This window comes from Ranitomeya variabilis, chromosome 1 (assembly GCF_051348905.1).
Source record: "Ranitomeya variabilis isolate aRanVar5 chromosome 1, aRanVar5.hap1, whole genome shotgun sequence".
NCBI lineage: Eukaryota > Metazoa > Chordata > Amphibia > Anura > Dendrobatidae > Ranitomeya > Ranitomeya variabilis.
The window spans coordinates 743144590-743172109 of record NC_135232.1 but is presented as its reverse complement, the minus strand read 5'-3'; the positions used below and the strand labels follow the sequence as shown (position 1 = coordinate 743172109).

The following is a 27520-nucleotide window of genomic DNA, read 5'->3' as shown; positions in this document are numbered from 1 at the left end:
ATTACGGACCAGACAATCCCTGATATTTTTGCTACGTCGACTGGCAAATAAAGGACCCCTATCTACCATTTCTTTCAGATCACCGTCCTGTCTGAGGATTTGCCAATTCTTGCGAATCGCAGCTCTGATTTGACTGTCAAGCGGTCCAAATTTAAAACAAAACGTGAATTTCTTCTCCTGTTTTTTTCTCTTCATCGATTGTAGATCTACCGCAACTGCTTTATCATGGGCACAATTCAATACCGCCTGTGGATACCCCCGTTTTCGGAATCTGTCAAATAACTCGATTGATTGCTGCTCGAACCCTGTAGGATCACTATTAATTCTTTTAACCCTAAGAAACTGGCTATAGGGTAAAGATCGTTTGGTGTACAGGGGGTGGGCACTATCAAAATGTAATAGGGAATTTGATGCAGAAGGTTTACGGTACACTTCTGTACATATCTTACCCTCCCATACTTGCAGCTTCACGTCAAGAAACACCAAACTAGAACCTCCAAAAAGTGAGGTGAACCCCATGTTCATGGTGTTGGACGTCCCCAGGTACCTCACAAAATCGGTGAAAGTATCCTGGTGCCCATCCCACACCATGAACATGTCGTCCACATACCTCGCATAAAGTTTTATATGCTTTAGAAACTGATTATTTGAGGAGTAAATGTATTCCTCCTCAAGCCTAGCAAGAAAAAGATTGGCCAGGGTGCATGCGACGGGGGCACCCATCGCGGTATCCACCGTCTGCATGTACCAAAGATTATCAAATTGAAAGCCATTGTGTTCCAAAATAAAAGAGAGGCCATGACAAATGAAATTAATGGTGTCAACCCCAGTGGGAGTGTACTCCAAAATCTTTCTGATCGTGTCCACCCCCAATTTTTGTGGGATTCTAGTATACAGACTTTCGATGTCTATAGAGATAAGGGAGAAGGTATCCTGCCACTCAAAGTCTCTTATTGTTTTCAAAAAATCCCCCGTGTCCTTAACGTAAGACGGAATATCTTGTAATAGAGGGCGCAACAACCAATCGATATAGGAAGATAAGGGCTCCGTTAAAGAACCCACCCCCGACACTATCGGGCATCCTGGGGGGGCTACCAAGGATTTGTGTAGTTTTGGTATATGATACCAGTGGGGCTTTCTAGGGAATTCTGGTAACAACTTTTCCGCTTGTTTTTGAGAAAGAACCCTTTTTTCCACATATTTCCTTAGGAGGGAACGCAATATGTTCTTAAATTTGATGGTGGGGTCCCCTTTTAATTTCATATATGTGCTCTCATCTGACAACTGACTCAATGCCTCTTTCTCATAGTATTCCCTAGGTAGCAACACCGTGTTTCCTCCTTTATCGGCCCCACGCACAATAGTATCAGACCACCCCTGTATTTCTTTTAACGCCCCCATTTCTTTTAACCGTAAATTCTCAGGAGGCTGTTTATATATTAACGCTTCCACGTCTTTTAACACCTGGATTTCAAAGATGTCTACAGGGTTCCCAGGGGATATCGGCGGCATATACATCGACTTAACTCCCCCAATAAAGGGTAATGTCGGTAGGTCCCGTCCTCCGACGGGGGTAGAACATGAATTGGTCAAATCAAGAAGTAGCTGCGCCTCCTCCTGTACATCGCCGAGTGGGTCCTCCGTGACAAAAAAGCCCAGGGGGCCCACATGGCAAGGCATCTCACCAGACTTGTACCGTAAACCTTCTGCATCAAATTCCCTATTACATTTTGATAGTGCCCACCCCCTGTACACCAAACGATCTTTACCCTATAGCCAGTTTCTTAGGGTTAAAAGAATTAATAGTGATCCTACAGGGTTCGAGCAGCAATCAATCGAGTTATTTGACAGATTCCGAAAACGGGGGTATCCACAGGCGGTATTGAATTGTGCCCATGATAAAGCAGTTGCGGTAGATCTACAATCGATGAAGAGAAAAAAACAGGAGAAGAAATTCACGTTTTGTTTTAAATTTGGACCGCTTGACAGTCAAATCAGAGCTGCTATTCGCAAGAATTGGCAAATCCTCAGACAGGACGGTGATCTGAAAGAAATGGTAGCTAGGGGTCCTTTATTTGCCAGTCGACGTAGCAAAAATATCAGGGATTGTCTGGTCCGTAATCGATTTGTTTCCGATCGAGAAAACTGGTTGACCGACAATATCCCTAAAGGTAATTTTAAATGTGGACGGTGTAACTTCTGTGTGTATCATCTCACGGGCAATAAGGTCAGAGTTGGTCAAATACAGCACACGGTACGAGATTTTATATCTTGCAGAACCCTGTATACTGTATATGTCATCTTTTGCCCGTGTGAATTTTTTTACATTGGCAAAACAATCCGGCCTTTATTCGTAAGAGTCAGGGAGCACTTCGGGTCCGTGAGGACGGGCAAGGGTGTTCCCAGATTAATTGAACATGTCAAAACTCACCATGCTGGCAACGTCCAGACGCTCCGCTTTGTGGGATTAGAAAAAGTCTCCTTACCGGAGGGAGGTGGGGATCTGCACCAACTCCTTCTGCGCAGGGAAGCTAGGTGGATACTCCGCGCAGGCGCGTTAGGGCCCCTTGGTTTAAACGAGAAAATTGATATGTCGGTCTTCCTGTAAGTTGCTAATTGTAAATTATGTTTGATGTTGTCTTAGGCTTATCTCATAGAGAATGTTTTTAATCTTATATGTGGTTTTATTTTCACTAGATTTCATGTTCTGATGTGCGGTGGTTGCACCCACCGTGACGCTGGGTGAGGGGAGGAGTATGTGGCCTGCATTGGGCTATAAAATCCTCCCGGTGATCACTCAGCCCCAGGACCCGTTGAAGTGCCTTGACGCACGAAACGGCCGTTGTCCGTATTTGTTCACATCCCTCCCCGCTGTGTTTTGTATGATGTCCTAATAAAGTGGTGACTGATTTACCTGGGTAAGTGCGCTCCATATTTTCTTTTTTAATTTCCATGAAGAATTGGTTTTATTTATTTTTTTATGCCGTTCCTCGTGTGATAAAAGTGATTAGGGGACTTTATTATTCAGATTGGTGTGATTCCAGATTTATATTCGATTTTTATGTTTGGCGGCTGTCGCACACTAAAGACTCTCTTTATTGCAAAAACTAATTTTGGTATCGCCATATTTTGAGCTATAATTTGTTCCATATTTTGTTAAACAGTCATATTATGGCTTGTTTTTGTAGGACGAGTTGACTTTTTTATTGGTACCATTTTCGGACACATGACATTTTTTCATGGCTTTTAAATTCTGATTTTTAGGAGACATAATAAACAAAAACCAGCAATTCAGGAATTTATATTTTTTCATGTCGTTCCTTGTGTGGTAAAATTGATAAGACATCTTTATTCTAAGAAAAAAATAATTATTTTTGTATCGCTTTATTCTGAGAGCTATAACTTTATTTTTCTGCTGATAGAGCTGCATGGTGGCTTGTTTTTTTACAGGACAAGATAATGTTTTCAGCGGTACCATTTTTATTTACTTTCATCTTTTTGATCGTGTTTTATTCCACTTTTTGTGCGGCGACATGATAAAGCATTTGTTTTTGCGTTTTTTGTGTGTGTGTGTTCACTAAAGGGATTAACTAGAGAAAGTTTTATAGGTCGGGTCGTTCTGGACACGGCGATGACAAATGTGTACTTTTTGTTTTTATTTTTTTTCATAAAAATATTTGTTTATGGGTGAAATACATTTTTTTAAAATTATTTTGTCATTTTTTTTATATTTTTACAATTTTTTCCCCACTTTTTTTTTCACCTTTTCCCAACTATGGGACTTTCACTTTTTTGCAGTCTCATCACATGTAAAGCATAGCAAAGCAGACTTGCTATATAACATGCTCTGAGCAACATCTAGCAAGTTTGCTAGCTCTGGTGATCCAGATGTTGTCATGACCATAGCGACGATCAACCCCTCACAATGATGACATGGGGGTGCTGATTGGATAGCAGAGGGGGCTCCCTCCCTCTGTCTGCATGCTGAATTCTGCAATCGATAGCAATCACAGTATTTAGGGGTTTAAAGTGCCTGGAGCGGTGCGGGCAGCGCTCCTTTACTGAGTGCCAGGTGTCACTGTGAGAATCAAGTGACACCCGGAGAATGATCGAGCACGCATGGCCTCTGTGTGTGCAAAATCTATCACCATGATGTATCCATACGTCCAAGGTCTGTAAGTACCAGGCGATCTGGAGGTATGAATACGTCTAAAGACATAAAGGGGTTAAAAAGTAACCGTTGTTTTAATTTTTATTTAATAAATCAATAATACATGTGAAAATAAGCAACTTTGTAACATATTTTAATAGAGAAATCTGCTTCTTTCCCTGTCAGAACTGATCAGTCATGAACAAAATTCTCACTTCTGAGGTAAAATCAGTACTCCGTGAAGACACCCATTACTGAGAGAAATGACAGTTGTTACGAATACAATTGTATGTGGATGGAACAGGGAGGAGCTAGACAGAGCTCCTCCTCCCCCTTCTATCTAGATAAAAGACGACAGCTGCTACTGATAGAATCTTACCTCAGTAATGGGAAAGTCTTGGGATAGGGGATGGCAGTTGGTGCTTAAAGTTCTATGGAGAACTGTTGTTTCAGGACAACTTAACGCAAATTGTATGTGTTCCTCTAGCTCAGGGGTGGGGAATCTTTTTTTCTGCCAAGGGCAATTTGATATTTATACCATCCTTTGGGGGCTGTACAAACTCCTCCCACAAAGTACATCCTGACTCTGGCACTGGTGTCAGGATGTAATCTTTCATTGCATGCCCTTCAGTGTTCAGTAGTGAGCACTGCATGTGTGCGCGAACAGAGCAAAAAGAAATTAATGAGCTGGTTGTAATCAAAATACACCTCCCTGCCCAAGAATGCGGTCCCTGAGAATCTGCCCGGGGGCCTGATAAATGGCCCTGGGGCCTGAGGTTACCCAACCCTGCTCTAGCTCCTCACTGCTTCCTTCTACATGGAATTTTATAAGCACCAACTGCAATCTCCTATCTCAGTAATATGGTATTCTGTCATCACTGAATACAGATTTTTGCACATAAATTGAGAATTAAAGATCAAGCCAAGAGGAGAAGGAAGCAAAGTTGTCATAAGATATATTCCAAAGTTGAATGTTTTCATGTGTACTACTGATATGATTTTTTTTTTTTAAATAAAATAAATAAAATGCTGGTTCCCCATTATATTTATGCCTATAGCAGGAGATTTGAAACTCTGAATCAAAAAATCAGAGGTCCCACCACTGACAAGATATGAGAAACTATGGTGAAATTAACAAGCATAGAATTAAGACACTGGCTATGTAATGATGGTGCTAACAGCTGCCAAAAACAGAGAACCAGACCTAAATTACTTATGAAAATAATATTTCCATGGGTCAGGACCATACGGAGCTGGTGTTAGGGGGAAGAGTGTGAGGATCCCATATATGTATATACATAATAGTGGTTGTATACCTGCAGAGTTCTGAGGTGTGGGACCCCGCGTGTTGGGAGAAGATGAGAGACTGGCATCTTCCTAAATATAAAGGATCATAATGATTAAAAAAACAATTCTCACAGCAGAATATCAGGCTGTAAGATGTAACTGGGATAATTTTATATACTGGCATTACATAGTGAAATATAGATAGTGTAATTGGGAGGTACGAAGGATTTATAGACACTCACGTTTTGGCATTCATCTTCTTTTTTGTCCCCAGGCTTTTCTGTCTGTGATGCTGCTTTTCTTCTGCAACACACAAATATTGTTGCTTAAGGAATATTACTACCATAATACTGCCCCTATGTACAAGAATCAAGCAACTATAATACTGCTCCTATGTACAAGAATATAACTACTATAATACTGCCCCCATGTACAAGAATATAACTACTATAATACTGCCCCCATGTACAAGAATATAACTACTATAATATTGCCCCTATGTACAAGAATATAACTACTATAATTCTGCCCCCTATGTGCAAGAAGATAACTACTATAATACTGCCCCTATGTACAAGAATAAAACAACCATAATACCGCTCCTATGTACAAGAATATAACTACTAAAATACTGCTCCTCTGTACAAGAATATAACTACTATAATACTGCTTCTATATAAAAGAATATAACTAATATAATTCTGCCCCTATATACAATAATATAACTACTATAATACTGCTCCTATGTACAAGAATATAACTGCTATAATACTGTCCCTATGTACAAGAATATAACTACTATAATACTGCCCCCATGTACAAGAATATAACTGCCATAATACTGTCCCTATGTGCAAGAAGATAACTACTATAATACTGCTCCTATGTACAAGAATATAACTACTATAATACTGCTCCTATGTGCAAGAATATACAGTAACTACTATAATACTGCTCCTATGTACAAGAATATAACTACTATAATACTGCTCCCTATATGTACAGGAATATAACTACTATAATACTGCTTCTATATACAAGAATATAACTACCATAATACAGCCCACTATGTACAAGAACATAACTACTATAATACTGCTCCTATGTACAGGAATATAACTGCTATAATACTGCCCCATGTACAAGAATATAACTACTATAATACTGCCCCATGTACAAGAAAATAACTACCGTATTTTCTGGTGTATAAGACGACTGAGCGTATAAGACGACCCCCAACTTTTCCATATAAAATATGGAATTTGGGATATGCCCGCTGTATAAGACGGGGGTCATGTTATACAGCGTGTGGTTCCCAGGGTCTGAAGGAGAGGAGACTCTCCTTCAGGTCCTGGGATCCATAGTCATGTAAAAAATAAAGAATAAAAATAAAAAATATGGATATACTCACCCCTCCGAGAAGCCTGGCTGTCACCGCTGCAAGCATCTCCCTCCGTTCCTAAGAATTGTAGAGCGAGAAAGACCTTCGATGACGTCACTGTCTTGTGATTGGTCCGTGACCGCTCATGTGACCGGTCACCTGACCGCGACGTCATCGAAGGTCTTTCTCCGTTTCTCGCTCTGCAATTAGGAATGGAGGCAGACGCTTGCAGCGGTGACAGCCAGGCTTCTCGGAGGGGTGAGTATATCCATATTTTTTATTTTTATTCTTTATTTTTTACATGAATACGGATCCCAGGGCCTGAAGGAGAGTTTCCTCTCCTTCAGTCCCTGGGAACCATCCAGGATCGCTCCCTGCACACGCGTACCCGGCGTATAAGACGACCCCCGACTTTTAGGACAATTTTTAGGGGTTAAAAAGTCGTCTTGTACGCCGGAAAATACGGTACTATAATTCTGCCCCCTATGTGCAAGAAGATAACTACTATAATACTGCCCCTATGTACAAGAATATAACTACCATAATACTGCTCCTATGTATAAGAATATAACTACTATAATACTGCTCCTATGTACAAGAATATAACACTAAAATACAGCTCCTATGTACAAGAATATAACTGCTATAATACTGCCCCATGCACAAGAATATAACTACTATAATACTGCTCCTATGTTCAAGAAGATAACTACTATAATACTGCTCCTATGTGCAAGAATATAACTACTATAATACTGCCCCTATGTACAAGAATAAAACTACTATAATACTGCTCCCTATGTGCAAGAATATAACTACTATAATACTGCTCACTATGCACAGGAATATAACTACTATAATACTGCTCCCTATATGTACAGGAATATAACTACTATAATACTGCTTCTATATACAAGAATATAACTACCATAATACAGCCCACTATGTACAAGAACATAACTACTATAATACTGCCCCATGTACAAGAATATAACTACCGTACTATAATACTGTCCCTATGTGCAAGAAGATAACTACTATAATACTGCTCCTATGTACAAGAATATAACTACTAAAATACTGCTCCTATGTACAAGTATATAACTACTATAATACTGCTCACTATGTACAAGAATATAACTACTATAATACTGCGTCCTATAAGTACAGGAATATAACTACTATAATACTGCTTCTATATACAAGAATATAACTACCATAATACAGCCCACTATGTACAAGAATATAACTACTATAATACTGCTCCTATGTACAAGAATATACCTACCATAATACTGCCCCTATTTACAAGAATATAACTACTATAATACTGCCCCCTATGTGCAAGAAGATAACTACTATAATACTGCTCCTATGTACAAGAATATAACTACCATAATACTGCTCCTATGTACAAGAATATACCTACCATAATACTGCCCTATTTACAAGAATATAACTACTATAATACTGCTCCTATGTACAAGAATATAACTACTATAATACTGCTCCCTATATGTACAGGAATATAACTACTATAATACTGCTTCTATATACAGGAATATAACTACCATAATACAGCCCACTATGTACAAGAATATAACTACTATAATACTGCTCCTATGTACAAGAATATAACTACTATAATACTGCCCCATGTACAAGAATATAACTACTATAATTCTGCCCCCTATGTGCAAGAAGATAACTACTAAAATACTGCCCCTATGTACAAGAATATAACTACCATAATACTGCTCCTATGTACAAGAATATAACTAATATAATTCTGCCCCTTTATACAATAATATAACTACTATAATACTGCTCCCATGTACAAGAATATAACACTAAAATACAATTCCTATGTACAAGAATATAACTGCTATAATACTGTCCCTATGTACAAGAATATAACTACTATAATACTGCCCCATGTACAAGAATATATTTACTATAATACTGTCCCTATGTGCAAGAAGATAACTACTATAATACTGCTTCTATGTACAAGAATATAACTACTAAAATACTGCTCACTATGTACAAGAATATAACTACTATAATACTGCTTCTATATACAGGAATATAACTACCATAATACAGCTCACTATGTACAAGAATATAACTACTATAATACTGCTCCTATGTACATGAATATACCTACCATAATACTGCCCCTATTTACAAGAATATAACTACTATAATACTGCTCCTATGTACAAGAATATAACTACTATAATACTGCTTCTATATAAAAGAATATAACTACTATAATACTGCTCACTATGTACAGGAATATAACTACTATAATACTGCTCCCTATATGTACAGGAATATAACTACTATAATACTGTTTCTATATACAGGAATATAACTACCATAATACAGCCCACTATGTACAAGAACATAACTACTATAATTCTGCCCCCTATGTACAATAATATAACTACTATAATACTGCTCCCATGTACAAGAATATAACACTAAAATACAGCTCCTATGTACAAGAATATAACTGCTATAATACTGTCCCTATGTACAAGAATATAACTACTATAATACTGCCCCCATGTACAAGAATATAACTGCTATAATACTGTCCCTATGTGCAAGAAGATAACTACTATAATACTGCTCCTATGTAAAAGAATATAACTACCATAATACTGTCCCTATGTACAAGAATATAACTACCATAATACTGCTCCTATGTGCAAGAATATACAGTAACTACTATAATACTGCTCCTATGTGCAAGAATATAACTACTATAATGCTGCCCCTATGTACAAGAATAAAACTACTATAATACTGTCCCCTATGCACATAGGGAGCAGTATTATAGTAGTTATATTCTTGTACATAGGGGCAGTATTATAGTAGTTTTATTCTTGTACATAGGGAGCAGTATTATAGTAGTTATATTCTTGCACATAGGAGCAGTATTACAGTAGTTATATTCTTGTGCAAGAATATAACTACTATAATACTGCCCTTAAGCACAAGAATAAAACTACTATAATACCGCCCCTATGTACAAGAATATAACTACTATAATACTGCCTCTATGTACAAGAATATAACTACTATAATACCGCCACTATTTACAAGAATATAACTACTATAATACTGTCCCTATGAACAAGAATAAAACTACCTGGTATTCTCAGCTCTCAAAAATTTGTCAAATCTATAGGATAAACAGTCAAAATCTGAAATGAGAATACCCTTTTAATGCATCACTAATTCTTAGAGTACTGAACCTTTTTGCCAGCAGTTTATTCATTTCCTCCATTAATCCTCCTCCTCCACTTCCACTGCTTGTTCGATTGGCATCAGTCTTGGAAGCTCCGCAGGGACTAGAACTTCCTGAACCATCTTCTGGCTTCAAGGAGAAAATATATTTAAAGAAAGAAAAAAAAAAGTTGATGGAAAAAAATGCCCTTGAGTGTCATGTTATTAGATTTTGCTCTCTGAATTTTATGCAACTTCCATTTCTCGGCCTAAAAGGTATACAGCGATTTCTCAAGATGATGAGGTTACAGGGAATGTAGATAAGTCTCACCCGTTGTACTTTCCTTAGTTTGGCACCGGCCAGAGCTGCTGCCAGCCCGGACGCTGGGCTATCTTCATATACTACCCCTTGGCTTCCTCCAGCTGGTAGTGGAGGGGCAGGTGGCGGCGTAGCTCCTGATGGCGGTAGAAGAACGGGTGGTGGCGGTGGTGGAGGTCCACTGGATGGAGCAGGTACTACCCCAACTGAAGCTACCATAGTTGTAGTAGAGAGATGGCCCGGAGGGACCATGGGACCTTCAAAAATAAAATAATTTCTTTATTAGGCAAGGGGATAACGACGGATCACTAAAGAACTGCTTATTGATGGTTTCCTTGTAGAAATGGGAGACTTTTGTTCTACAATGTAAAAGATAAAATGTAAAGAAAAACGTGAATGCTTGAGGAAAAATTCATTAAGAGATAGGTTAGCTTAGTGTATAGGCAATGTTAAAGCTGGGGCTTGAATATTTTAAAATGGGGTTGAAAATACTGTGAAATTTCTCTTTACTATAGTAAAAAATATACAATCTGTAGAGAAAAGTCTTATATCTATGAATTGGGAAAATAACCCTCATACCAGGGACAAGAGAGCAGACATGAATAGGCTTCAAGGTGATCTTTCGCTCAACATATGTAACTACTCGATTGGTGCTTTTGCATATTAACTACCCTAATTAGAAAGGTTAATGTAAGAATTACTGGACCTGCTCTGGCAGTGTGCACAGGTTAGGTAGTGACTCAAGTAGGAGACTGCATGAAGACACTACCATCATTTTTTCCTACCTGATGGGGTTTTCCATTTTCAGTAAAGTGGACCAGAGACTCTAAAATAAGAGCGGGTACTCGCCAGCTCCAGCTCGGTGTTTGGGCTGGAGTGGTGACATGACTGCTGTAGCTAATTACGGAGCTCAGCAGTTGTGCCCACGTAGAATGCACAAGCCCCTGAGATAAGCGATTAGCTGCAGCGGTGATGTGCGTCCTCAATGTGATGTCATCACTTCAGCGAAAACACTGAGATCCAAGCAGCAGCGGATAGCTGAGGCCGGAGGAGGGTGAATACTCGTTCTGTTGATTTTAGAGAATTTGGAGTTCACTTTCCCTGTAAGTGAAAAACCATTTTAAAGGACATGAGCATCATTAGGACATTATTTGAATGCATATACGTTTTGTCTAAAAATATTTTTGGAATAAGGTTTCATTCAAAATGCTGAACTATTTGTCTTCTACAGCCTCTATATATCAGTGTACATAGCAGACTTATGAATTGGCTACCAGAGAAACAGTCAGTGAGTTTATCTTATGGCAGGGTCTTATCTCTCTTCTGCTGAGATGAACTTTGATGTAGTCATAAATCTGCATAGAAGACAATTCAAAAGAAAGTGTTAAAGTGCATTCATACTGCATAATTTGCCAATAATCTTGCAGTCTAAATTGCCTATCAACCTTTGAACAAAAAAAGGTTGTGAAATTAATTTTTGGCTTGGTGAAAGATCACTGTTCTCGGAAGCACATCATCCTGTGTAAACAGAACCTGTGCTGCCGAGAGACGTGGCACCTTATGAGCCCTGAACGGCCTATTGCTGGTTGTTCTGTGCACATATTAAATGCAGTTTATTAAATGACCACTGATGGGCAGATACATAACACCGCTGATCACTTAATGTAAACGCACTCTTTCAATCCCTGAGAATCCCTGGAACAAGCTCACTGACTGATTTATTGATTACTTATTCTGCTAGGTACTGTGATATATAGAGGCTGTAAAAAAAAAAAAAAAAGTTTTTGATCAAAATTTAAGTATTTACCGTAATAAAGAAAAAGGCATGTTCCTTTTCACATATACTAGGGTCCACCATAATTTCAGTATTATTGACAGTAAGCTGTGCTGTTTATTATGTCAGCAGAAATAATTAAGAACCCAAAAAATGTAATGCAAATATGTTATAACAGTGTTGTCAGCCCTCATGAGTGATACTATGCCGTCCTAGCCTAACTTCTTGACTAATAGCTACAGAAACCTAAAGTCATGGGATCTCCGTTTTGTAATAAAATGTTCCCATTGTTGCGCCTTTGACATCTTAAACGTATGACTTGCAAATAAGTTAGTGACCCCCTACCCATCTCTATTTGTCATTATCATTCCGTTCCTTAGGTGGTCATGTTACACACTTCTAACAATTACTTTGGTTTTACTTTAGTGATCTTGACTCATATCATACTCCAATAACATCCAAAGCGCCTTGAAAATGTTGCTGGCTTCCTGTTGGCTCTAACAGACAAGCAATACGACTAGTGTCCAACATGGCACCATCTGGCATGCAAGCCCAGTCAGTGATCCTCTGCAGCTTTCCCCTGCTGTTTCACTTTATTCAGAGAGCATGACTCCGTATGGTAATTGCAAAAGATCACAAAACTATTTTTAGTGCTAAACATTACTACACCCTTCTGGGGGACCGGGCCCATCTATGTATTATTTGGTTGGCCAGGCATCTAATACCACATTTCCCTTGTTGTGACCGCTGCATGGAAACACATGACCGATTCTGTAGCCAGATCCTCAACAATTACTATGATTGCATATTGGGCTTCTATTTATGAAACCTGTTTGCATCCCCATTAAGCTTTGGACAGCTCTAACCAGCTTCTAGCAACAGCAGGATTTTCAATGCAGCTCTGGATGTAAAAAATATATATATACCTTATTCTAAAAATAAGTCAAGATATGTAAAAGGACGTCAGATTCTTCAAGGCAGGATCCTGTAACTATGGATCCCCTTTAAATGAGGGTTCAGAAAAAAAAAACAAGTGCATGCATTTCTGTGACTGGACATCAACACAAATCCCATGACATTTTCTGCTTATTGAGTGACTTGTACTTACTTAACTGGGAAATGGCGGATGTCATATAATGTGTAGTCCTCTTGGACAAATTCAGCTCAGATACAGCAGCATAAGGGGGAGGTAATGAAACAAAATGTGATGTGGACTGGTAAGATGGTTGAGAAGGTTGACAGGAGGTGTGGAAAGGTTGAGCAGAAGCATGAGTCAGAGTCCCAGCCGGGCTGGCAATGACTGGCAATTGAGGGAGGGGTACAGTTTCTAGGCAGGACAGAAAGGACCGGTCGTAGCTTTTAACTTTGGCTTTCTGAGAACTTAATGGAATCTGAGTTGAGTGTGGTTCATCTGCTTGGTCATCTGGCCCTATCTGATGAGGTAAGTTTGAGTTTTGGACCATTTTGTCAAGACCTCCTCTACTCCTCACGTTCTGGGCAGGAATCACGGGAAGAGTTGCTGGAATTGGGAGTTGTGGAGACACGTTCTGGTGAAGCACAGGTAAAGCCACAGAAGGAGACGAAGAGCGGGACGAAAAGGACACAGAGGGATGTTTTACAGACTGATGAGAAGTTAATGGAGAATGGGAATTTGGTGGTGGTGGGGATAGGGAAATTTGCTTGACGCTTCGGGATAGGGTCCCATTACTTGGCCAGATTGGAGAAAAGGCAGAAGCTTGGGATGCGGAAGACTCCAATCCAGACAGACTGTTAGACGGCAACTCTGGGGAATCGTTGCTTCTGTTAGAGGACTTTTGAGTGGATATATTACTAGGTTCAGGGACAGGAGATGCTGAAGAGATAGCTTTGGCGTAAGATGGTGGTGGGATAGTACCAGCGGAAGGAGATGTTCTGTAGTTATTGTAGTCAGGAGGAGGAGACTGGCAGTGGGTAGGGGAGGAAGATACGTTTATCTGAAGGGTGGAAACTAAAAAAAGAAAAAATAAAATGAAAAGAGCAAAATGGGCATTTATCAAGGGCAACAAATCAGGCAGAGGGTTTAGGAAAGCTGGCAGTGCGGGAGACAGATGGAAACGGAAAGTAAAAAATGATGGCTGCATGCACAGACTTTCATGGTTACAAATAAAATAAACAACAAGGGGTCCACGTTTCTAAGGATAGTAAAAATGCAGAAAATAGGGATTTTCCAATCTCAACAGAAATAACATTTTTGTATCTATTTCTGAAGAACATTGATGAGATTGACCAATTATTGGGACAATTTTGGCTCCCGAGTTGGTTCTTCATCAGCGTCTACTATGCTGACTGGTTGGTGCAATTCTAACAATCAAAATTTAATTTTGTAAATATAGAAATGCAACTAAAAATGAACTAAATGGTATCACTATGGGATGTAAAGAACATGGGGAAGATAATTGTGGGATGTTCTTTAACCATCTGCAGGGTGAGAACCTTATTTATTTTTGTTATCTGATGCTCTAGATGGTTTGTGGGATCAGTCTATGGGGACTGAGACTGGACGACCATCCCACACTGTTTGCCATTAGGGAATACAACATTAGACAGGTTTCTTAATGCTATAGTTTAACCCAAAGCATCAGGTGCCCAGCAACTGCTTACTCCAACCCCACCACTGTATAAATCCGAATGCAGTAAGCTATTTAATGGTGGCTGTAGCAGGGAGTTTAGGGCCCCTGTGCCATACCGTGCCACCACTGGAGATCTTTAGTAACCTCACCAATGTTCTTTAGTTCATATAGATACAAAGAAATACAATTCTGTTGGAAGTAAAACTTTTCTAAAGAAAAAAAAAGAAGAAAACCTTAAAGGCTATGAACTCCTTTTGCATGTCAATGTGAGTGCATTGTATGTATTCTGTGCAATGAAAAATGTCAGCATTTAGTTTTAATTAGTTTTTTTGTTTCTCTTCCACTGTCATGTAATAACATACACAGCAAGCTGCTTGATTCTGTTAAGCCTCAGTCACCACAACCACCTTCTTGTCTCTCTGTTCCAGAACCTCGCCTGCCGTTTCATTTGGTGTGAGATCTGAATGGCAGTCAATAGAGTAGGGAGATGGCCTGGAGACTGAGCTCTCAGGAAGCCGGCTATTCAGATTGATGCTGGACAGCATCGAGCAGCTTGCAGTGCGTTGTAAGACATGCATGCTGCTGAAACAAAAATGTCAAAATTAAAAACCAATTGCAGAAATATTTTACTACAGCTAATACACACAATACAATAAAGAAAACATGTAGAGGTGCCCATAGTCTGTAAGTACCTTCAATATAGCAGTGTCATATATCAGTAACCTCATTATATTTTTAAGGATCTTTATGCAGAACCAATACAGGCAAAACCCTGAGGCTGCAGAATTAAATGGGCAGTGTTTTCACATTTTTTAGTGTTTTCTTCATGTTAATAAATCATAACATATCAGACGGGCAAATAAGGACACTTAAGGCCTAATGCATGAAAGACTCACTCGTGCAGACACACCTCCACAGTCTCAGTTGCACATATGCAGAAGCACTACAAGAAGCAGCATTGCAATCTACAAAACCAGGTAGCTACTACAGCAAAGAAGGATACGAAGTTACCGGAGCCACTTAAAGCCATATTCCACTCAACATCTGAAAAATTCTGGTGTATTTCTCCCTATATCTCGCTCAGAGGTACAGGAAGCTTAACTACATGGAGCTATTTGTAGAGTCCTCAAACTATAAGCTGTGACATGGCTGGAGAGCTGTGCTCACTAAATTGGTGCCGGAAAGATATCCACTTAGTGCACTGGTCTCCACACCCTGCAAAGGTGAGTCTGGAGGATTAATATCATGGGAGTTACCATGTGACTGTAATACTAAACTTGGATTAAAAATGGTTCTCTTCTTCCTAAAGCAGTGCCACACTTGTTTACAGGTTGTGTGCGGTATTGCAGGTAGCCTCCGTTCATTTCAATGGAACTGCAATACCAGATGCAACCTGAAGACACTTGTGGCGCAGTGTTAGGAATAGACTTCATGTTTTTTTTCTATTCCTGGGTAGCCCATATTTCCCCATAGTTACACTACAAATTTTCTAGCTTTTCTCTTTCACTGAAGAATACAATTTAGTGATCTCAGCGGCACTTGTAACTGCAGCTGGTAACACGGCTTGTACATTTGGGGGCTGTAAAGTCAGTATTAGAGGTGCTGCTCCGCTATAATTGCTACATGAAAAGACACATTTTTCATTTTTTTTTGTGAAATGCTTCGGGGACATTTTCCTTGAGAAATTTTCTGGGACTACATCAGAGATTTCATAAAACAATCCCAGTCACGTACAACAGGAAAGGGAAGGAAATAACACTGCCCTGACATAAAGCAGCATCACAGTGTGATACCTCCACCGGAGGGAGACCGAAATACAAGGGAGAGGAAGAGCGATTGTCTGCCAATGTATCTAAGCCTTTCACGTAAGATACTGCCTACTGAGCTGCTGTATGTATGCTTATTGTGTGATACGCTCTCATGAACCTATGTATCCAAGCCTCTGGTGTGTGAGAGTCCACTGAGCTGCAGTATCCAAGCCTATCCAATATGATACGGTCTACCGAGCTGATGTATCTAAGTCTATCAAGCAATTGCTGCTGCTGAGCAAAATAGCTAAGCCTCATGTGTTGTGATACCGCCTGCTGATTGAATGTACCTAAGCAGACCATGTAAGATTCTTTTTCCTACGCTGTTGTAGCTAATCCTTTTGTGTGATAGTCTATAGAAGTGGTGGATCCAAGCACCGCTTATGTGCTGCCATCTACAAAGCATTATATCTAAGCCTATATGCAGTGCGGCGATGCAGTGTAAAGCATTGGGGGCTTTTGATCAGGTCTACACCAGATTCTAGGGGATGCTAGAATAATCATCCTGAAATGAAGCACTTAGTCTACTTCCAAGCAGACGGAGGTCCCCATCAAGGTTTCCAACTAAACTTGCCCCTTTAAAGGGCAGGTTACAGAAGATTAGCATGCAACTGAGCATAAGGCCTATCACATTTCTTTTATGTTCACGTCTGAAACTACACTAAAGTGATTTAAAGTATCCGAAAAGTTGGCCAACGGTCTATGCAGATTTGGGGCTAGATTCATCAAGGAGTTTTTTTTCACCAGAATTCTGACTTAAAACTGATTGAAAAGTTGAAATAATGTTTGTGGAATTCTGAGGATGAAATGCCATCTTAAATGAATCCTCAAAAACACAATAGCCCTGATTTATCATTTCTTTTTGGGGGGTTTTAAGTGCCGGTAACTTTTTTTTTTTTTTTCTGTTGACATTTGTTGTGTATTTTTTTGTCCTGCCATATTATTTAAAATTGTGCATGGGGATTGGTTTTACACAAAATCAAAGTGCTTTTTTTGTCTTTGATTTTTTTTTTCCAAGCAATAAATTACACCATCCTTTTAAATGTCACACGTTAGTCTTGAACTGCACCAAAAACAAGATACGGTACTGGGCACTGCAGTACAATGGCACAAAAATAGGCTACAACCTTGGCATAAGGAGCACTGCACCCACATTATTGAACAAAAAGAGGAAAATGATAAAAGTAAGGAAAAATGGCTTAAGAAAAAAAAGACTGAAATGAAATAATAAGGTGTAAACATAATTGCTGCTTTTTTCCTGTAGTCAAAATGGTTCTAAAATAAGGATGAATCAGGGCTATGGTAGCGTGAGCACCATCACTGGTAAGGGTCTGTTCCCACAAGTACAAAGTATGTCATCATTTACTCAAAACACACCAACTTAAAAATAAATAAATCCATCCATTCATGTCACATGACTCATATATCCAAGATGGGATACAGATATATTTTTCTTTGATCTTGCAAACTTGATATTTCGGAACACATTAATATTCATTAACTAGGATAAATATTCAAGCAGATTAAAGGGGCGTCAACCTAACAGCATTCTATTAATTCAGTTAGCGGTTAAAAGGCACAGAAAATGCAACATTCACACACAGTTCATTGATCACACTTGCCTGTAGTCGATGTCCTCCTTTCCAGGGTCTCTTGTCGCTGCTGTGCTTCCATTATTTGCCTACAAAGTAATAAAAGGATCACATTTAATTGTGTGCACTGCCTGGGTTCTACCACTAGATGTCCTGCTCCATGCACTGTGTGCTTAAAGGGAACCTGTCACCCCCAAAATCAAAGATGAGCTAAGCCCATCGGCATCAGGGGTTTATCTACAGAATGCTGTAGATAAGCCCCTGATGCCGGTGGGCTTAGCTCATCTGCCATTTTGGGGGTGACAGGTTCCCTTTAACAGGTAAGAGGATGATCCATCTTCCAGGTAATAGGTTATACAGGTGCTTCTCACAAAATTAGAATATCAACAAAAGCTTAATTTATTTCAGTTCTTCAATACAAAAAGTGAAACTCATGTATTATATAGAGTCATTACAAACAGATTGATCTATTTCACGTGTTTATTTCTGTTAATGTTGAGGATTATGGCTTACAGCCAATGAAAACCCAAAAGTAATTATCTCAGTAAATTAGAATACTTTATAACACCAGCTTGAAAATGATTTTAAAATCCGAAATGTTGGCCTACTGAAATGTATGTTCAGTAAATGCACTCAATACTTGATCGGCGCTCCTTTGGCATTAATGTAGTGCTAAGATGTTAATGGCTATCAGGAATCCGTATTGGTAGCAACACCTTGACCACATAGTTCCTTTATCAATCTTTAGTGGGAAAGCGTATGTGCATAGTATCATCCAATTACTGCATAGTTACGTTATCCATGTTTAGTGATAAATGTTGTATTTATAGTATGGTAAAATATTTGGTACCAGGAGAGCCTTTAGCATATTTTATCCGGTGATGTATTTGTCTGATGTTGACGGACGTCTGAAGAGTTAGCCACGCTGCCAGAGGGATACTATATCGGACAAATAGAACTTAGTAGGGCTCGTACTATATTGGACAAATAGAACTTGGTAGGGCTTGTGTAATACTTGGTTACGCAAGCATTTGTTTCTAAACAAGATATAAGTTGGGGAAGACTTCAGCTAAGACAGAAGCCCTGTTAACTTGTGGACTAAAAATGGGACGCCCGTGACGCCACAGTGTGGATCCCAGGAATTTCTCTGTCTTCACTGTGCTGCTTCTCACAGCTGATGTTCCCGGAGAGATGATGTGCTACTCCTGGTGAAGTTTTTCCTATGTAGTGTGCAATGTAAGTACTTTACCTTTGTGATTTATATTATGCAAAAGTGTACACAATATCACACTATTTCCTATTTTCTGTAATCATTTAATTATTATAATAAAATTAATCGTCTTCTTTAAAGCCGTATCCGACACCTTTGAATACTTGGCAAAACAATCAATTACTGCATCAATGCAGCGTGGCATGTAGGCGATCAGCCTGTGGCACTGCTGAGTATTATGAAAGCAACCTGGGCTACCATAACATGCCTTCAGCTAGTCTGTATTGATGGGTCTGATGTATCTCATCTTCCTCTTGACAATACCCCAGAGATTCTCTGTAGGGTTAAGGTCAGGTGAGTTGGCTGGCCAATCAAGCACAGTGATGCTGTTGATTTTAAACCAGGTATTGGTACTTTTGGCAGTGTGGACAGGTGCCATGTCCTGCTGGAGAATGAAATTTCTATTTCCAAAAAGCTTCTCGGCAGAGGGAAGCATGAAGTGCTCTAAAATGTCCTGGTAGATGGCTGCCCTGACTTTGGTGTTGATAAAACACAGTGGACCTACACCAGCAGATGACATGATTCCCCAAACATAACTGATTGTAGAAACTTCGCACTAGATCTAAAGAAGCTTGGATGGTGGCCTCTCCACTATTCCCCTAGATTCTTGGACCTTGATTTTCAAATGAAATGAAAAGTTTACTTTCATCTGAAAACAACACCTTGGACCACTGAGCAACAGTCCAGTTCTTTTTCTCCTTGACCAAGGTAAGATGCTTCTGGCATTGTCTATTGGTCATGAGTGGCTTGACACAAGGAATACAACACTTGTGGCCCATGTCCTGGATACGTCTGTGTGTGGTGGCTCATGAAGCAATGACTCCAGCAGCAGTCAAATCCTTGTGAATCTCCCCCAAATTTTTGAATGGCCTTTTCTTAACAATCCTTTCAAGGCTGCGATTATCCCGGTTGCTTGTGCACCTTTTTCTACCACACTTTTTCCTTCCACTCAACTTTCCATTAATATGCTTGGATACAGCACTCTGTGAACAACCAGCTTATTTAACAATGAACTTTTGTGGCTTACCCTCCTTGTGAAGTGAGTCAGTGACTGCCTTCTGGACATTTGTCAAGTCAGCAGTCTTCCCCATGATTGTGGAGTGTCATGCCGCTGCCGCTCCCCGTGCCCTGTCATACTTACCTGTCCTCGGCGTCCCGGCGCGGCTCCTCTGCTGCAGCGTCTTCACTCCAGCGCTCGCTCCCGGCTTCTGCTGCTCGTCGGGTGCGCATGCACGCCGCATTCGGCTCTGCGTGTGCGCACCTCTAGTTCCCCTGCTGGCGCTCCTTCCTGTCCTCTCCATCATCCTGGAGGGCTGTAACCTGGAAGTGGTCTCCGCGCTGGTATGTAAACTGCTTCCTGCCGCCACTCTGTGCCTGAGGTTCATTTGTGCTATCAAGTGCTCCTGGCCGCCCGTGGTCTCTGTGCGTTCCTTGCCCTCTGACCTTGTGTCTCTTCTTTTCTCTGCAGTGCCTTGCCTGTTTCCTGTGTCCCTGCCGTGTTTCCATCAGTTCCTGTTTCTCTGCAGTACCTTGCCTGCTCCTGTGTCCCTGCCTTGCTCCCGTCAGTCCCTGTGTCACTGTAGTATTCCTGCCAGTCCCTGTGTTACTGTAGTGTTTCTATCAGTCCCTTCGTCTCTGTAGTACCTTGCCAGTCCCTAAGTCTCTGCCTTGTTCCTGTCTGTCCCTGTGTGGCTGCAGTGTTCCCGCCAGGCTTTTGTCTCAGTCATACCCGCCAGTTCTGTGTCTCTGCAGTTCCCACCTATCCTGAGTTCCTGCCACCATCGCCAGCCCGTTATCTTCCCCTTTTTCCGTCTTGATCCTCCAGCTTCCGTGGCGATAGTCGCCGTCGCGGTCCAGAGGGTCCACTTTTCGTTTTTATTTACGAATCGTCACATGGAGCCTACTGAAACAGACTAAGGGACTTTTTTAAGCGCTTAGGAAGCCTTTGCAGGTGTTTTTGTTAAAGGGAACCTGTCATCCCCAAAATGGCTGGTGAGGTAAGCTCATCGGCATCAGGGGCTTATCTACAGCATTCTGTAATGCTGTAGATAAGCCCCCAATGTTACCTGAAAGAGGAGAAAAAGACATTAGATTATACTCACCCAGGGGCGGTCCCGCTGCCGTCTGGTCAAATGGGCGTCTCAGCTCTGCTCCGACGCCTCCCATGTTCATTCCATGACGTCCTCTTCGGGTCTTTACGCCGCGGCTCCGGCACAGGCGTACTTTGTCTGCCCTGTTCAGGGCAGAGCAAAGTACTGCAGTACACAGGCGCCGGAAAGGTCAGAGAGGCCCGGCGCCTGCGCACTGCAGTACTTTGCTCTGACCGCACCGGGACCGCCCCTGGGTGAGTATAATCTAACCTCTTTTTCTCCTCTTTCAGGTAACATCGGGGGCTTATCTACAGCATTACAGAATGCTGTAGATAAGCCCCTGATGCCGGTGAGCTTACTTCACCAGCCATTTTGGGGGTGACAGGTTCCCTTTAATTATTCTAATTTAATGAGATAATGACTTTGGGGTTTTCATTGACTGTAAGCCATAATCATCAACATTAACAGAAATAAACACGTGAAATAGATCACTTAGTAATGACTCTATATAATGAGTTTCACTTTTTGTAATGAAGAACTGAAATAAATTGACTTTTTCATGATATTCTAATTTTGTGAGAAGCACCTGTAGATGCCAATGAAGGGCAATGTATTAACCCCTTAACGACCGCCGATACACCTTTTCAAGCCGGCCATTAAAGGTACTTAAACCTATGGAAGACCCCAGAGAAAATGATTCGGGTCAGACCCTGGTTTTGCGATCGCTGCTATTAACCATATAGCGGCGACCACAAAAAAAAAAAAGTCCGATGTGCCATTTAATTTTTCTCTACTCTGATGTGATCGCACAACAAGAGGAGAGAGAAATAGGGTTTACGATCCCCGCCCGGTACCTCCCGGTGCTCCTCAGCCCTCCTGCTTTCCCCCATGGGCACCGCCATCTTCCGGGAAAAAAATGGTGGGCGCATGCGCAGTGCGCCCGCTGAGATCTGCCGGCTAGCACCTGGCAACAATAGGAAGATTTTTCCTATTGGTTCATTTTGGTCACTGTGATAGGGTCTATAACAGTGATCAAAATTAAAAAAAATAGTAAATAAACCCCCCGTTTATCACCCCCTTAGTTAGGGAAAAATAATAAAATAAAGAAAATGTATTTATTTCCATTTTCCAAGTAGGGTTACAGTTGGGCTAAAGTGAGTTGGGCTAAAATTAGAGTTAGGGTTAGGGTTGGGGCTAAAGTTAGGGTTAGGGATGGGGCTAAAGTTAGGGTTGGAGTTTGGATTAGGGTTAGGGATTGGATTAGGGTTAGGATTGGGATTAGAGTTAGGTTTGGGGTTAGGGGTGTGTTGGGATTAGGGTTATGTTTGTGGTTAGGCTTATGGTTAGGGTTGGGATTAGGTTTAGGGGTGTGTTGGGGTTAGGGTTGTGATTAGGGTTCTGGTTAGGGTTGGGATTAGGGTTAGGGGTGTGTTCGGGTTAGGGTTGGAGTTAGAATTGGGGGGTTTCCACTGTTTAGGTACATCAGGGGTTCTCCAAACGCGACATGGCTCCACCATTGATTCCAGCCAATTTTGCATTCAAAAAGTCAAATGGTGCTCCATCCCTTCTGAGCTCTGCCGTGCGCCCAAACAGTGGTTTACCCCCACATATGGGGCATCAGCGTACTCAGGACAAATTGGACAACAACTTTTGGGGTCCAGTTTCTCCTGCTACCCTTGGGAAAATAAAAAAAAATTGGAGGCTTAAAAAATCATTTTTGTGGAAAAAAAAGTTTTTTATTTTCACGGCTCTGCATTATAAACTTCTGTGAAGCACCTGTGCTCACCACACATCTAGATAAGCTCCTTTGGGGGGATCTAGTTTCCAAAATGGAGCCACTTGTGGGGGGTTTCTACTGTTTAGGCACATCAAGGGCTCTGCAAACACAACATGACGCCCGTAGACCATTCCATCAAAGTCTGCATTCCAAAAACATCACTACTTCCCTACCGAGCCCCGAAGTGTGCCCAAACAGTGGTCCCCCCCACATATGGGATATCGGTGTACTCAGGACAAACTGGACAAAAACGTTTTGGGTCCAATTTCTCCTGTTACCCTTGTGAAAATAAAAATTTGGGGGAGAAAAGATAATTTTTGTGGAAAAAATACAATTTTTTATTTTCACGGCTCTACGTTATAAACTTCTCTGAAGCACTTGGGGGTTCAAAGTGCTCACCACACATCTACATAAGTTCCTTAAGGAGTCTACTTTCCAAAATGGGGTTACTTGTGGGGGGTTTCCACTGTTTAGGCACATCAGGGGCTCTCCAAACGCGACATGGCGTCCGATCTTAATTCCAGCTAATTCTGCATTGAAAAAGTCAAATGGCGCTCCTTCCCTTCCAAGCTCTGCCGTGCGCCCAAACAGTGGTTTACCCCCACATATGGGGTATCGACGTATTCAGGAGAAATTGCACAACAAATTTTGTGGTTTATTTTCTCTTTTTACACTTGTGAAAATAAGAAAAAATTGGTTCTGAAGTAAAATGTTTGTAAAAAAAAAAAAAAGTTGAATTAATTTTTTCCTTCCATATTGCTTCAGTTCCTGTGAAGCACGTAAAGGGTTAATAAACTTCTTGAATGTGGTTATAAACACCTTGAGGGGTGTAGTTTTTAGAATGGTGTCACTTTTGGGTATTTTCTGTCATGTACACCCCCTCAAAGTGACTTTAAATGTGAAATGGTCCCTAAAAAAATGGTTTTGTAAATTTTGTTGTAAAAATGAGAAATCGCTGGTCAACTTTTAACCCTTATAACTTCCTAAACAAAAAAAAATTTTGGATCCAAAATTGTTCTGATATAAAGTAGACATGTGAGAAATGTTATTTATTAACTATTTTGTGTGACATATCTCAGAATCAGCGGGATCCGTTAAAGTGTTCCAAAGTTATAACCTCATAAAGAGACAGTGGTCAGAATTGTAAAAATTGGCCCGGTCGTTAAGCTGCAAATTAGCTCTGTCACTAAGGGGTTAAAGAATAAAGGTACCGTCACATTAAGCGACGCTGAAGCGATATAGACAACGATGCCGATCGCTGCAGCGTCGCTGTTTCGTCATTGTGTGGTCGCTGGAGAGCTGTCACACAGACAGCTCTCCAGCGACCAACGATGCCGAAGTCCCCGGGTAACCAGGGTAAACATCGGGTTACTAAGCGCAGGGCCGCACTTAGTAACCCGATGTTTACCCTGGTTACCAGTGCAAATGTAAAAAAAAACAAACACTACATACTTACATTCCGGTGTCTGCCGCGTCCCCCGGCGTCCGCTTCCCTGCACTGTGTAAGCGCCGGCCCTAAAGCAGAGCGGTGACGTCACCGCTGTGCTCTGCTTTACGGCCGGCACTGACACATTCAGTGCAGGAAGCTCTGAGCAGCAGCGCGGACGCCGGGGGACCTGACGGACATCAGAAGGTGAGTATGTACTGTTTTTTTTTTTACTTTTACAATGGTAACCAGGGTAAATATCGGGTTACTAAGCGCGGCCCTGCGCTTAGTAACCCGATATTTACCCTTGTTACCATTGTAAAACATTGCTGGCATCGTTGCTTTGGCTGTCAAACACAACGATACACGCCGATCTGACGACCAAATAAAGTTCTGGCCTTCTAGCTCCGACCAACGATATCACAGCAGGATCCAGATCGCTGCTGCGTGTCAAACACAACGATATCGCTATCCAGGACGCTGCAACGTCACGGATCGCTATCGTTATCGTTGTAAAGTCGCTCAGTGTGAAGGTACCTTAAGTTATACTTTGCAATTAAGTGAAAACATAGAGCTTGGCCTCCAGACTCAGGCTGGCAAAAACCATGTCTTAGGGTATGTGTCCATGGTCAGGATGGGCGGCGGTATCGCCGCAGCGGCGAAGCCGCTCGACGCTAAGCCCCGCCCCCTTTCTGGGACGCGATCATGCCGGATGTGTACAGTACACATCCGGGATCATCGCACCCCTCGCCATAGGGCACTGTGATATTACCTGCGGCGACGCAGCGTCGCCGCAGGTAGCACGGACATGCTGCGATCTGAAAAGGCGCGCAGCATGTCCGGAGTCGCAGGCTTTTCAGGATTTTCAAAAAATCCCCTCCACTATGCTGGAACATCTGGACGCTGCGTGTTTGACGCTGCAGCGTCAAACAAGCAGCATTTACTTACCGTGGACACACGGCCTCAGGCACAGTTAATGCGTACCTGCTCATTAACACCCTGTGTGATGAGTGGTATTTGTGCAGCAATATTAATGCAGGTGTGATCTAGAATTCAACAAAAATGAAAAAAATAAAATATTTTTGTGATAGAAATAGATATATTCCCTTTAAATTCTCATAAAGGATCAGTGTAAAGGGATGTTGCTTGTGCATTGCAACTGTGTATGTAGGTGGAATTAAACACATAGCTAAACCTCAGGAGAATCTAAATTTAAGGTGTTAAAACCCATTTGTCATCTGGTTTCCGGAGAGCGTGTTGTATTTTAGGGAAGAATTATCACCAGTTTGTTTTCTTGTGGCAGCTGAAGAACAGAGCTGGATCTTAAGGCCCCGTCTCACTAAGCGATTTACCAACGATCACGACCAGCGATACGACCTGGCCGTGATCGTTGGTAAGTCGCTGTGTGGTCGCTGGGGAGCTGTCACACAGACAGCTCTCTCCAGCGACCAACGATCAGGGGAACGACTTCGGCATCGTTGAAACTGTCTTCAACGATGCCGAAGTCCCCCTGCAGCACCCGGGTAACCAGGGTAAACATCGGGTTACTAAGCGCAGGGCCGCGCTTAGTAACCCGATGTTTACCCTGGTTACCAAAAAAAACAAACAGTACATACTCGCCTTTCGGTGTCCAGGTCCCTTGCCGTCTGCTTCCTGCTCTGACTGAGCCGCCGTACAGTGAGAGCACAGCGCAGCAGTGACGTCACTGCTGTGCTCTCACTTCTCACTGTACGGCCGGATCTCAGTGAGAGCAGGAAGCAGACGGCAAGGGACCTGACGGACATCAGAAGGCGAGTATGTACTGTTTGTTTTTTTTTACATTTACGCTGGTAACCAGGGTAAACATCGGGTTACTAAGCGCGGCCCTGCGCTTAGTAACCCGATGTTTACCCTGGTTACCAGTGAAGACATCGCTGGATCGGTGTCACACACACCGATTCAGCGATGTCAGCGGGGCCTCAACGACCAAAAAAAGGTCCAGGCCATTCCGACACGACCAGCGATCTCGCAGCAGGGGCCTGATCGCTGGTACGTGTCACACATAGCGAGATCGCTATGGAGGTCGCTGTTGCGTCACAAAACTAGTGACTCAGCAGCGATCTCGCTAGCGATCTCGCTATGTGAGACGGGGCCTTTAAGGGGGCTGACCAGGATTTGCACTCTTGTTTTTGGCTTATATCTGGACCTCCACTGTGTTATATGTAAAGGCCCCGTCTCACATAGCGAGATCGCTAGCGAGATCGCTGCTGAGTCACTAGTTTTGTGACGCAACAGCGACCTCCATAGCGATCTCGCTATGTGTGACACGTACCAGCGATCAGGCCCCTGCTGCGAGATCGCTGGTCGTGTCGGAATGGCCTGGACCTTTTTTTGGTCGTTGAGGCCCCGCTGACATCGCTGAATCGGTGTGTGTGACACCGATCCAGCGATGTCTTCACTGGTAACCAGGGTAAACATCGGGTTACTAAGCGCAGGGCCGCGCTTAGTAACCCGATGTTTACCCTGGTTACCAGCGTAAATGTAAAAAAAAACAAACAGTACATACTCGCCTTCTGATGTCCGTCAGGTCCCTTGCCGTCTGCTTCCTGCTCTCACTGAGATCCGGCCGTACAGTGAGAAGTGAGAGCACAGCAGTGACGTCACTGCTGCGCTGTGCTCTCACTGTACGGCGGCTCAGTCAGAGCAGGAAGCAGACGGCAAGGGACCTGGACACCGAAAGGCGAGTATGTACTGTTTGTTTTTTTTGGTAACCAGGGTAAACATCGGGTTACTAAGCGCGGCCCTGCGCTTAGTAACCCGA

General features: G+C 41.7%; 1 protein-coding gene across 10 annotated transcripts in view; it reads right to left on the bottom strand.

The window, feature by feature from the left end:
- EVL (Enah/Vasp-like) overlaps positions 1–27520 on the bottom strand; it is a 164263-nt gene that overhangs the window by 16897 nt on the left and 119846 nt on the right. For 5 of the 10 annotated variants that reach the window (XM_077269451.1, XM_077269422.1, XM_077269428.1 and 2 more), the window contains exons 5-10: positions 18188–18246; positions 13257–14135; positions 10387–10631; positions 10085–10206; positions 5680–5740; positions 5467–5527 (exon numbers count right to left, since the gene is read on the bottom strand). In XM_077269451.1, coding sequence (XP_077125566.1) covers positions 5467–5527; positions 5680–5740; positions 10085–10206; positions 10387–10631; positions 13257–14135; positions 18188–18246 — 1427 coding nt within the window. The remainder of the gene's footprint in view (positions 1–5466; positions 5528–5679; positions 5741–10084; positions 10207–10386; positions 10632–13256; positions 14136–18187; positions 18247–27520) is intronic. The other 5 variants (XM_077269492.1, XM_077269476.1, XM_077269459.1 and 2 more) reach the window with 1 other exon arrangement.